Consider the following 13,721-nt stretch of genomic DNA (forward strand, 5'->3'; position numbering starts at 1 on the left):
AACCTCATGTTAGCATCCTGTCTGGTATGTCCAAATGTTAACTCACTAGAGCCCAACATTAGCGGGTATCTTAACAACCAAGCATTAAACAGGTTCTCAGCCATTACTAGGAGGGGTTTGTCACCAGGTTAGGATAATGTGGGTGAAGCCAAAAGCATCTTGTTTGTTTCAAGCCAGCACTCCCACTATGCTGCTAAGGCTCATATTTACTCTTCTACCAGAAGTACCCCATAAAGGTAGCATGTGGATTGTTTTAATCCTGAGCACTCCTGCTATCTGATTTCCTCTAAATGCATTAGCTTCTGTGTTATATGATAGAATATGACTGCTTTAAAATATCTAACAGGCTTTAGATAACCCAGTGGGTATTTTTGGAAATCGGCCAGGTATCCACGTGGCTTGGGAGAAGCTATTGTTTAGTTATATATGATTTCCCATTAATAGTCTTCCATATTAGAGACTCTAGAATAGCACTAACAGATCTTTCTGTGAAACAGAAATGTTCGGTATCAGCACTGTCCAATAGAGTAGCCATACTTTAAAAAGTTTAATATATCAGAGTAGTTTGTTAACATTTTATAGATCACTTTAATATGTTACTGTAGCTCACTATCACTTCTTTGTTTTGAATTTCCTGAACCAGGTGCTATAGCTCATAAAAGTGTTTTTAAATCTAATGAATTTTATCATATTACATCGGGAGGAATTAGATTTGGGTAGAGGTTATGTGATTTAAAATATACTTAAGGTTCTAAGAATTAGTGCACTTAGCTGAGGGCTTTGATTCTTCTGATGTTTGTGAGAAAGAATTGGGCCTGCAGAGGCAGTAGCAAGACTATAAGTAATGTTTTATATGGTCCTCACTCTGCAGTACCTACCATGAGCTCTTGGACTTTGACCTGGATTTGAAAAAAGGTCCAGTATACACATTGACTCTAAGTCAATGCCCTGTTGAGTCCAGAGAAAAAAGAGATTCTTAAAAGGCAGTCTTTCCCTTTTCAAAATAGTAGTGCCATCCATATAGCTGCCAAAGCCAGAAAACTAGGATTTGTTCTTCATTTCTCCCTGTCACCTCTCCAGCCGAACTATCAGCAAACCTGCTGATTTTATTTCCTCTTTACTGCTACCAGCCTAGTCCAGAATAGCATCTCATACTCAAAACAGCACCAGCCTTTTAACTGGGCTTCCTATGTCCATTCTTACCCCCCTTCAATCTGTTCCTTAAAAGATTTTTTTCATATAAAATATTAGGAGTGATTTTCTTAACATATATATATTAGATCATGTCACTCCCCTGCTTAAAACTCTTTAAATGGTTCTCATTGCATTATATAGTAAAAACCATGCTATTTTCCAAGTCCTGTAAGTAGGATGACCATCTGTCCTAGTCTGCTTTTGACCATCTTGGTTATTGTCTTAGCATAATCTTATTAATAGAGCTCCCTTTTACTGTCAAAAATGATCCAGTTTGGATAGTAAATTATGGTTCCCCCTGCCTGTAAGGCGCTCTGTGATTTGGCCTTTAGTAGTGAGGTGAAATGTTGGTCAAAGAGAGAAAGGCATTCTCTCACTTGCAGACCATGTTCTGGCCATACCAGCCTCCTTTCAGTTCTTAGTTCAGTGCTGAGGTTATTTCTGCTCAGAGATTTTGCCAATGCAGTTTCCTGGAATGTTCATCCTTCCTTCCTTTGTTCATAGCTAGTTCTTTCTTTATCCTTCCAGTCTGGGCTCAATGTGACTTCTTCAGAGAGGTCTTCACTGACATCCTTTTCTCTTCAACTTTCCTGTGTTTCTTTTCTTCTTGATACTTCATATGTTTTGTATATCTGTTTGTTTACTTGTTTGTTTTTGGTCTCCTGTACTAACATGTAAGCTAGGTGAGGGCAGACATCCTGTATCTTCAGAGTCTCCCATCATTCCTGTTCAGTGGAAGGCCCCCAGTAAATGTTAATTGAATGAATGAATGGGACTAATTGGTTAGTGGTTAAGAATTCTGCTTCTGCCACTAACTGTGTGCTCTTGGGCAAGTTAATGAAGCCTCGTTTTCTTCTGGAAAATATAATAACCACATAAAGTTGGTGTAATGGTTAAATGTGATCATACAAAAAACTGTTAGGGGGCTTCCCTGGTGGCACAGTGGTTGAGAGTCCGCCTGCCGATGCAGGGGACACAGGTTCATGCCCCGGTCCAGGACGATCCCACATGCCACGGAGCCGCTGGGCCCGTGAGCCATGGCTGCTGAGCCTGTGCGTCCGGAGCCTGTGCTCCGCAACAGGAGAGGCCACAACAGTGAGAGGCCCGCGTAACGCAAAAAAAAAAAAAAAAAAAAAAAAACCCGTTAGGCACCAATTAGTTTTAGCTGCAGGCTAAGTGGAGGTCCTTCAAGATAAAGTGCTGTTATTTAGAATGTTATGTCAGTTAAAATCCATACTATTTAGTTTTAATATTATCTTAGTAAGCTTTTACTAAAATCAATCAAAATAGAATTTGTTCCCGAAAAATAGCCTACTAGGTTTCTTCTTCCATTAGAAAGTAAGCTCCATGAAAGCAGGGATTTTTATCTGTTTTGTTTATTGGTATCGTACTAAATTAGTATGTTAAATGAATGATAGGAAACTGATGAATAATACTTGGTTTGGTGAAACTCTAGTTGTTTATATTTCTTCTCCTCTTTTGTAGCAGAAGTTGTCCAATGCAGAGGTTGCTATTATATTGTATATAAATGCCATTTTCCAGATAAAACAACTTAGACATCTAATATAATTAAGTACAAATGATACAGTGTTTTTTTGCTTTTGTTATCTTATTTGCTTTCTGATGGGAGACCGGTTTAATAGACATATCTATAAGCTTATTTTTTAAATGTCTAAATAGCACGATTTAAAATATATATTTTGAAAGAAAATGATTAGAGACTTTAGGTCTTTTTGACAAAGATGGGCTGGTTAAGCAGTAGGTAAGTGGTACTCGTAATGAAGCATCTTTGTTCTACCAATTGCCTTAGACTGGGATATACGTTACCTTGAAAATTTGAGAGACTCCCAATTAAAATCCATAGAGTTAGAGGCAAAACTACTTGGACATTCAGATGTCTGTTAGTAAATAGAATATGTCTTTTTTTTAAATGCATTATAAAAGACTTCCTTGGGCTTCCCTGATGGCACAGTGGTTAAGAATCCGCCTGCCAATGCAGGGGACACGGGTTCGAGCCCTGATCTGGGAAGATCCCACATGCCGTGGAGCAACTAAGCCTGTGCGCAACTACTGAGCCGGCGCTCTAGAGCCCGTGAACCACAGCTACCAAAGCCCGTGCGCCTAGAGCCCATGCTCTGCAACAAGAGAAGCCACCGCAATGAGAAGCCCGTGCACTGCAACAAAGAGTAGCCCCCATTCACCACAACTAGAGAAAGCCTGCACGCAGCAACGAAGACCCAACACAACCAAAAATAAATAAATTAAATAAATAAATTAATAAATAAATAAAATAATAAAAGACTTTTTCATAGAAGCCTCCAGTTTTTACCATCTTAAAATGACTTCATCTTGTTCTACTGAATACACCTTGTCTTTTCAGTTTTGAGAACCATTTAAGTATCGTTTGTTCTTTAGTTATAAAGAATCCGCCTTTAGTGTCTATTGACATGGCTACCAGACTTTCACTTCTGAGCAGCTTCCTTCGCATGAGGACTATCCTTCACTGAATGAAGTTCATTGTTTTTTTTTGGTTTGTTTGTTTTAATTTTTGACCTCATCTTGCGGCATGCGTGAACTTAGTTCCCCAATCAGGGATCAAACCTGTGCCCTCTGTACTGGGAGCATGGAGTCTTAACCACTGGACCGCTAGAGAAGTCCCTGAAGTTCATTGTTAAGAGTGCCTTTGTCTTGCTGCTGAGGTGTTTGTTTCCCTTACCTTGGTTTGGTATAATGTTTCCTTCTGTTTATAGACCTCTGTTTGAGGGCTCTCTTTCCAAGCTTCCAGGGACTTGTGGATCTTAAATGGTGGTCATGTATCATTTAAGATAACCAAATCTCCTTTAATTAAATAAATGGCCTTATTGAGTGCTCTCTGTGTACCTCGCAGCATATGTTACACAAATTATCTATTTTAATCCTCATAACCACCCTATCAGATAGATGTCATTTCTGTTTTTTTAAATGAAGAAAGTAAGCTAACTGCCAAAAGTAACCCACTAAATGGCAAAACCCATTAAATGGCAAAGCCAGACTTTGAACCCTGGTCTGTTTGAGCCCTTGCCCTAAATGAATGTTCAGAAATTGATTAAAAATTGTTACTTGAAATCTCTGCCATGCTGTGTAGGGTACAGTGTATCTTTGAGTATATTGGCTTGCATTCAGAATTCTTTCAGTTGGGCCAGGAAACTGGAGAAGTTCTAGTTTTTCATCTTCTAAAGATGATCATTTAGGATATATTATGATGATTATTTCTTAATGTTATTAAGCAGGGGTTGGAGATTTGAGACAAAGGATAGGTTTCATCCATGTTTTATACAGTTTTGCATTGATGATTGTACATGATATCACTAGGTCTGAACATAGAGGGAGAAGTAACTTCATTGGTCAAATATTTTCATTTTAGAACAAAATCAAATTGTTAACGTGGAGCCTTCCCCCACCCCCTTTAACTTAATAGTATCACACTGCTTTCTGTATATTTTTCAAAGCTCTTTGACCTTAGCAGCTGCTTTGCTTTTGCTTAATATGAAGTGATTCTTAATGCCCTTCATGTAGGCAGGGAGCCCTGCAGAGCTCCCTGTCTGCTCATATGCCCATTTAGTCTCGTAATTCACTGTGTCATCATAGTGGTTAAGTAATGCCCTAAGGTCAGGAAGCCCAGTTAGGACAGCTGGTTATTAACTCACTTACTTCTCTTTGGTCCTGGAGATATAAAGCCTGACCTGAGAAACAAGGCCATCTGTTTTGTGCTTCGTTGGCTTCAGATGTTCAGACTTGATTTTATTTGCATTGATTTTTGCTTGCTCTTGCCCAAGTGATCAGAGCTGGTAAGGCTAGTATGTTAATACCTCAAAGGAGCTGAGTTTTTTTTATGTTGATCTGGTTCTTATTTGTAGGTTTTCTTGGAATTATTAAGAATACTATTATGGTATGCTTTTTAATCCAGAAGCCCATTTCTGTTTCTAAAAAGGCCAAGTTGTTGTTGATCAGAAACTAGAGTGTAGATGGTTCAGTTTTGCATACAGAATCTTTGGTAGGTTTTATGTTAGAGCAATAGATTGAAGTATATGTAGTTGATATCAAAAAACTCACCCGTTGGGCTTCCCTGGTGGTGCAGTGGTTGAGAGTCCGCCTGCCGATGCAGGGAACACGGGTTCATGCCCCGGTCCAGGAAGATCCCACATGCTGCGGAGCGGCTGGGCCCGTGAGCCATGGCCGCTGAGCCTGCGCGTCCGGAGCCTGTGCTCTGCAACGGGAGAGGCCACAACAGTGAGAGGCCCACGTACCGCAAAAAAGCAAACAAACAAAAAACTCACCCGCGTACCTAACATTTTTACACTCTAGCTCCCTCACCTCTTTTATTTTACTTAGCCACCTTTTCCAGTGCGAAAAAGTATACTTTGGATCTAATTGAAAGTGCCAGTCCTGTGGTCTTGCATCCTCACTGATTTAGTCAAGGGGGTGCTGGTAAATTTGGATTCTTCTGCCTCAAAATAGTTTTGCCTCTGGCTCTTAAGTGTCATCACACTTTCCCAAATTATCCTGGCTGTTAGCATTTAGAAAAATAACCAGACATATGTTGTAATCATCCTTTCTATTTAAAAAAAAAAAAGTTTCCTCCTTCCAGTGGCACGAGTTTGGAAATGGTTGAGGTTCGTGAAGAGCTGAGAAGTTAGAGATTGCGTGTAGTTCCTGTGTGAATTAGTTGCATCTGGCACTGGGACCATTGCACATGGCTTTCAGGGGATGGTAGCCCACGAGGTGAGGGAATGAATTGGGGCCAGGGCTGTGCTGTGCAGTTAAGAAGGCCATCAGTTACGAGTAAGGCCCTTGGTCTGAGTTGCACTGGCCTGGAGGAAGGGGTGCTCTTTTCTGTTTTCAAAAATCCACAGTGAAGACTAACAATGGCCCTCGTAGTACTTGTTTAAAATATGTAACTCTCTGGGTCTTAGGAATAATATTTAATAGCTGAGTACAAACTCTCTAAATTCCTATTGTCTTTGTTAAACGTTCTTCTTTTGCACTTATATTTCTCTTTTACTCTGACACGCTACTCATAATTTTAAAAAAGGCATCATAGCCCATTCATTCCTCTAGAGCTGTCGACACCACCCAGTAGTACTGGAAAAAAACTAAAGTTTTGCCTGGTATGTGACAGTGTCCTCCAGTTAGAGGTGGCCACCTCACTGGTCAGTGCAGTGTGGATTTGGCTAGTGTCTGTCGCATGTGTCTTAAATAAACCAGTTTCCTTTTTGGCAATGGTGGCAGACATATGGAATACAGAGTCTAGCAAAAGCTGTGTCAAACAGGGTCCTTTAGCTACTTAGCAGCTAATGTCTGCTGTCACTGTCCTGGCTGAGGAAATGCCTTCCAACTGGAAAATAAAAGTCATCCTGCTGCCAAGGGACAAACATATTCATCATTTATCCTACCAGAAGAAAGGGCAGTGCTGCTTGTTTTGCTGAACAAGGAAACTCTTGCCTCTAAATTATATTAATCATTAAACTGGTAAAATAAAAAAAATGCTATGGAAGATGTTTAACTGTTGTGCTTTGAATACATTTACAATTGAGGATGTTATTCGTGGTATGTAAATATATTCTGTATAGTTCTGTCTGATGGCAGGTCTAATGACTTTCGAAAGTGTTAAGTTGGCTCTATTTTCTCTCAGTAAATATGAATGCTGATAGAAACAAGCTGTTGGGACATGGAATTTGGCCCAGATCCATTTGGTTTCTGGAGCAGTTTTGTGTGGTTTTCTGGATTGTAGTTTATACAAGTAACGAATTCTTATTTTATATTAAAGTAATTAGTTGTCAAAGTAGTTCTTTAGTTACTGGTCTAACTAGTTGGTTCCTTTGGGTTAATATGACGGTTTTGGGCTGATAAAGTTAGTCCCAGGTACTGAGGCCTAAGTGAAGGGTTTATTAGCACTTGTTGAACATAGGATTTGACTTGTCTAAAATACACCTTAGAAGACGAATCGTTTTTTAATTTTTTTTTGGCCACCCCTCACGGCATGCGGGATCGCGGCATGTGGTATCTTAGTTCCCTGACCAGGGATAGAACCCATGCCCCTACAGTGGAAGCCCAGAGGTGGAGTCCTTACCACTGGACCACCAGGGAATTCCCAGAAGAGGAATCTTTTTGTGTACTTTTATTTATTTTTTTACATATACATATATTCATTCTTTTTTAGATTCTTTTCTCGTATAGGTTATCACAGAATATTGAGTGGAGTTCCCTGTGCTATACAGTAGGTCCTTGTTGGTTATCTGTCTTATATATAGTAGTGTGTGTGTTCATCCCAAGCTCCTGATTTATCCCTCCCCCTCACATTTCCCCTTTGATCACCATAAGTTTGTTTTCAATATCTGTAAGTTTTTTTGTTTTGTAAATAAGTTCATTTGTATTGTTTTTTAAATTAGATTCCACATATGAGTGATATCATATGATATTTGTCTTTCTCTGTCTGACTTTACTTAGTATGATACTCTCTAGGTCCATCCATGTTGCTGTAAATGACATTATTTCATTCTTTTTTTTAATGGCTGAGTAATACTCCATTGTATTTGTACACACACACACACATATAAACATCTTCTTTATCCATTCATCTGTTGATGGATATTTAGTTTGCTTCCATGTCTTGTGTGTGTGTGTGTGTGTGTGTGTGTGTGTGTGTGTGTGTGTGTGTGTCTGCACCACAAGGCCTGTGGGAATCTTAGTTCCCTGGCCAGGGATTGCATCTGTGCCCCCTGCAATGGAAGTGTGGCGTCTTAACCACTGGACTACCAGGGAAGTCCCCTCCATGTCCTGGCTATTGTAAATAGTGCTACAATGAACATTGGGGTGCATGTATCCTTCTGAAGTATGGTTTTCTTCTCATATATGCCCAGGAGTGGGATTGCTGGATCATATGGTAGTTCTATTTTTAGTTTTTTTAAGGAACCTCCATACTGTTCTCCATACTGGCTGTACCAATTTACATTCCCACCAACAGTGTTAGGAGGGTTCTCTTTTCTCCACACCCTTTCTAGCATTTATTGTTTGTAGACTTTTTGATCATGGCCATTCTGACCAGTGTGAGGTGGTACCTCACTGTAGTTTTGATTTGCATTTCTCCGATAATTAGTGATGTTGAGCATCTTTTCATGTGCCTCTCTGCCATCTGTAGGTCTTCTTTGGAGAAACGTCTATTTAGATCTTCTGCCCATTTTTTGATTGGATTGTTTGCTTTTTTGACATAGAGCTGCATGAGCTGTTTCTATATTTTGGAGATTAATCCCTTGTTGGTTGCTTTGTTTGCAAATATTTTCTCCCATTCTGTGGGTTGTCTTTTTGTTTTGTTTATAGTTTCCTTTGTTGTGCAGAAGCTTTCACGTTTAATTAGATCCCATTTGTTTATTTTTGTTTTTATTTTCATTACTCTAGGAGCTTTTTGTGTACTTTTAAATTAGGTATGAGGTTGTTGCCCTTCACAAGAAGCATAAGAAATACTAATGGTTACTGTATGTTTGTAAGGGGTAGGTGCTGAAAGGATCAGGGAAGAAATCAGGGTCTTTTTTTGTTTATTTGATTTGCCCAGTGAATTCCTGAAGGGAAAGCAGTTAGAAAGGAGAAAGAAGATAAAGCGTAGTAGAGAGTCTGCTTTACCCAACCTTTGCTTTGCAGTTTTAATTAAACCTCCTGTTTCTAAGAAGGAATAACCTTTGTTGCTGAATCCTCAGGACTGTAGAACAGAGTCCACCATTGTTTTACTTATCCCCTGGGGGTAGGCTTCAAGATATAGTGAAATCTAGAGAAGTACCGTCTCCAACCCCACCCTTTCCAAATCCTCTGGAGTGATAGGGTGGGGTGGGGTGGGCCTGTCTTAAAACATGATATAAATAGTCTTCCAGGGAAAAGTGCTATGTGATGAGAAAAGTTTTTATTTGTGAAAAGTATAGATTCTGGTGAATTTATGGGGAGGTTGGATAGAGGGAGGAAAGAGTTTAAGGTCCAGAGTTAAAATGTTTTGTTGATTCTGTGTGTCAAATACATTGTAAGAAGCTTTGTGTGCCGTATCTAATTAAAGTCTCATAACCCATGTAACAGATGAGGAAAATGGAGCTAGCTCAAACAAGCACAGTATTCTAGGAGTAAGGGCTTGGATCCAGTATTCTCTGATTATCAAGAATGCACTACCCTCCACATGCCTCACTTAGAATGCTCCAGCATTTGGGAAATAATTACTGAAAGTGGACAAAGGGACACTTCCAAAATAAAATTAAGATCTGGAGACTTTTAAAATAAATGGATTTTGTTCATATAGTAGTATTGGAATAATTTTAAGGACTACTTAGAGTTGCAATACAATTTCCAGATACCCCCTTAGTATAATTACTAAGTTTGGAGATCAAACTAAAAGATTTAAGAGAAATATCACAGTCTGTTTTAAAACCAAATATCCACCCCAGCCATTTTGTGTGTGTGTGTCCTATCCAAGTAAGTGGGATAGGAGGAAGTGGGTACTTTTCAATTTGAGTTCTTCGTGGGAAATACAATTTGCAGTTTATATTGTTTTAGGGAAGAGAGTGACTGGGGAAAAAGCTTTTTATTAAGTTACATACGTATGTATATTGTTTTTCCTCCTCTGAACTGTAACAGGATTTCCGGGATGCAGTAGCCCATGCTTCCAGGCAACTTGGGAAACCAGTGATTGAGGACCGGATCCTAAATCAGATCCTATACTACTTGCCTCAGCTGTACGAGCTCAATCGGGATCTCCTGAAGGAACTGGAGGAAAGAATGTTGAACTGGTAAAAATGGACTGACCAGCTTTCCCAGTTTCCAAGTTTAGATGAGGCCATAAGGGCCCTGCGTATGACAGAGGCATTGTTCCTGACATTGTGTTTTTTCAGTATATTGAGTTTTCTTGGCAGTTACCTGTGGCTTGATCACTTCGGATGGCCAGAATTCTCTGTTGCACCTAGCTCGGTACTCTAAATTTTTAAATTCTTTGGCAATGTTGCCTCAAAAGCAGGAAGGGCCTATAGTCAGCCAATTTAACTTTCTATAGGTGACCTTTATAATCAGGATTTTTGAAATTGGGAGACTTTAGTTGATGTATTCACATTGGAAACATTTTTAAATGTCTCATCTATCTTTTTGGAGCTTCGAGCCAGGAAACGGCATTTTGGAAAGGAGGGCATTCACCGAGATAATAGGAAGATTTGTTATTTGGTTTAGAAAATTTACACATATATGACATCATTGCAGATGTTGTAGATTTTAGAACAGGAAAAGAATACCAAAGGTTAACTGCTTTTACTGGTCTTTAGACAGTAACAGAAACTTTGGTGACATCTTTGGAAATGTGTACAGTTTGGTCTAGGGGGATTGAATTTATTGTTGAAGTCCGTGGGGAACCCAAAATAACAACATAGTGTATCATCTACTTTCATGATAAAAATGATGAAAATTTCCCTCTAAGCTTTCTTTATACATAATCCAGGAAAATACCTCTGCCTGTTTTGCAGATATCTTGCTTCTGCATGTTGGGAAAATATGCTAAATAGTGATTAATAATTAGCTGCATCCTAAGTATAAAATTACACAGAGTTTAAGGGCTGAGGAATGATTAAAAGCTATTTTTTAAAAGCATGATAAAATAAAACATAATTAAAAAGTGTTTTCCTGTCCATACTTTATCATTACTCTTATAAAAAGTTATCTTAAAAGTTCATCTGAATTTTCTGAACAGTCTCTGGCTGTGCAGAAGCATGAGATGGTGAAAGCAGGGAGACCAGTCAGAGGACTGGCAGAGTCCAGGCAAGATGTAATTAATGGTAGCAATAATGGAAATGGGAAAGAGTGGGCATTTGGGGATATTTCTTACAAGAAGAGGAAAAAAAAGGTAAGTTGATGGCTTGGAAATGGGGCTCTGCTCATCATTGGATATGTTTTGGATACCGTAATGACTCTTTTTCTGTTTTTGTCTATCTCTTCTCTATCCTTAGGACGGAACAACAAAGAATTGCTGATATCTTTGTAAAGAAGGGACCATATCTAAAAATGTATTCCACATATATCAAGGAATTTGATAAGAATATAGCTTTGTTGGATGAGCAGTACAAGAAAAACCCAGGTTTTGCTGCTGTTGTTAGAGAATTTGAGGTATTTTTGCTACCGTCCTCTGTTTTGCTACCATTTCTCTGTTTTGAAACTAAAAATATTAGTGAATTCCAGTTACAGCAAACTAGAAAAGTTTTAGTAGTATTAAGGTATGACTGATTTCTAATTTGTACGGTAATTAAACTTGAAAATCATTTGTCGTCTTTTCTTTCCTCTTTTCCTTTCTTCTGAAGTCTTCATGCTATTGATATTAAGAATGGAAGTGTGGTACATACAGCTATGGCAACTGATAATTGACCCAGGTTTTCATCAGTGTCCAGTGAGTTGTTCTGTTGCCTTGGCAGCAAAAGAAAACGTGACGGAGAAAGTTAGCTGTCTAATATCTAATGATGCTTGCATGATCGATGCTTTTTTTTTTTTTTTTTTTTGTGGTACGCGGGCCTCTCACTGTTGCGGCTTATCCCGTTGCGGAGCACAGGCTCTGGACGCACAGGCTCAGCGGCCATGGCTCATGGGCCCAGCCGCTCCGCGGCATGTGGGATCTTCCCAGACCAGGGCATGAACCCATGTCCCCTGCATCGGCAGGCGGACTCTCAACCACTGCGCCACCAGAGAAGCCCTTTTTTTTTTTTTAAAGCTTATGTCTCATTACTTCTCATTTCTTTTTTCTTTTTTTAAAATAAGTGTATTTATTTATTTTTATTTTTGGCTGTATTGGGTCCTCTTTGCTATGCGCGAGCTTTCTCTAGTTGCGGCGAGTGGGAGCTACTCTTAGTTATGGTGTGCGGGCTTCTCTTGTTACTGGGTATGGGCTCTAGGCACGTGGGCTTCAGTAGTTGTGGCACACGGCCTCAGTAGTTGTGTCACACGGGCTTAGCTGTTCCGCGGCATGTGGGATCTTCCTGGACCAGGGCTCGAACCCGTGTCCCCCGCATTGGTAGGCGGATTCTTAACCACTGTGCCACCAGGGGAGTCCCTCGATGCTTTCTTAACATGCATTGTCATTATACCTTCATAATTATTCTACATACCAGACCCTGGATGTACATATTTAGAAAAAGATAGAACCATCATATTTGAAAAAACTCTTTTCTTCCCACTTGAGCTGTGTAAGAACACCAGGACATCTTAGAAGGCAGGGACATTTTCACTTGGCCATTTTGATGTCACCGCACAGTAAATACCTTTATTGGAGATAGGAGGAGAGGCTCAGGAATGGGCACCAGTATCTGTTGTACATACTAAGAAAAAAACTTTCGGCAGAATCAAATGTCCTTGTGGTCAAGTCGAAAGGTTTCCAGAATCAAATGTTCCCATATACAGTGTGATTTGGGGGCTGTGTTTTGTAGCCATTCATCTGAGAAAGTTTACATTCTTCAGGCTTATAAGACGAGGTTTGCTTAGCAAGGCTGCTTTTCACATTGTCCTTAATTTCTGCATTCTCCCCAGCACCAACTGTTGTTATTATGAGTATATTGATGATAGGCTCTGATGGTTATTTGAATCCAGTTCCCAGTAGTTTTATTTCTGCCACCTTATTTTGGGGGCCAGGCATTTCCTTCTTGGTTGTTGGGTTGGTGTATGTTCATGAATACATTGGTAGATGCTTTTCTAAGTGGTAGCTGCTGCCTCTGATTGGCCTACAACTCAGACTGCAGCCTCCACCCTCCACCTTCTGCGAGAGGGCTGTGAATTTCCCAATGAGTCAGTGCTTTCAGAGATGTATCTACAAGAGGGTGTAGACTCCATGGTGAGTGGTTCTGGTTTCCCACTCAGCATAGGAGCTGTGCCTTGAAGGGAGCTTCTCCACGAATCCCAGAGTTGCTGGCTATTTAAAGTTCGGCTTCCCGAGCACTTGGATCTGGGTCCCTTGCTTCTTAGGAAAATGCGTGTGTTTACTTTGGATGCCTTTTCCTTTCAGATGAGCCCACGCTGTGCTAATCTGGCCCTCAAGCACTACCTGCTCAAGCCGGTTCAGAGGATCCCCCAGTACAGGCTGCTGCTAACAGGTGGGCTTCTCTGGCAGATTACCAACCAAGCAACTCCTGTCATTCTTAGGAAACCCTGCCTTTCCTAAGAACACCTCTCTTTTTCTATCCGGTAGCCTATTTTCCTAACACATGAATTTATACATTGCTGGCAGCCTCACGTAGACATTGCTGGCACTGAACTTCTTTAGTTCTTTGGTCATCCATGTGCATTCTCTGCTCTAGGCATTCATATGTGTTAATTCCTTTTGCTCAGAACTTCTTTTACGGTCTCAGCCCCACAAGGCTGTGTCGTTTTACCTGGTTAATATTATTAATTCCAAGAAGGTACTTTCCCAGCCACTCAAGAATGAGGTTTAAAAAAAAAAAAAAAAAAAAGAATGAGGTTTAGAGGGTCACTCCCACATATTTGTATATCAACTA

The 13,721-nt window shown here is 39.9% G+C and overlaps 1 protein-coding gene across 2 annotated transcripts in view; it reads left to right on the forward strand.

Moving 5' to 3' along the window:
• The window catches only part of FGD6 (FYVE, RhoGEF and PH domain containing 6), a 111,790-nt gene that overhangs the window by 54,588 nt on the left and 43,481 nt on the right, over window positions 1-13,721 (forward strand). For both annotated transcript variants that reach the window (XM_079936000.1, XM_079936001.1), the window contains exons 6-8: window positions 9,844-9,995; window positions 11,196-11,352; window positions 13,232-13,319. In XM_079936000.1, coding sequence (XP_079792126.1) covers window positions 9,844-9,995; window positions 11,196-11,352; window positions 13,232-13,319 — 397 coding nt within the window. The remainder of the gene's footprint in view (window positions 1-9,843; window positions 9,996-11,195; window positions 11,353-13,231; window positions 13,320-13,721) is intronic.

This window comes from Stenella coeruleoalba, assembly GCF_951394435.1.
Source record: "Stenella coeruleoalba genome assembly, chromosome: 11".
Taxonomy (NCBI): Eukaryota; Metazoa; Chordata; class Mammalia; order Artiodactyla; family Delphinidae; genus Stenella; species Stenella coeruleoalba.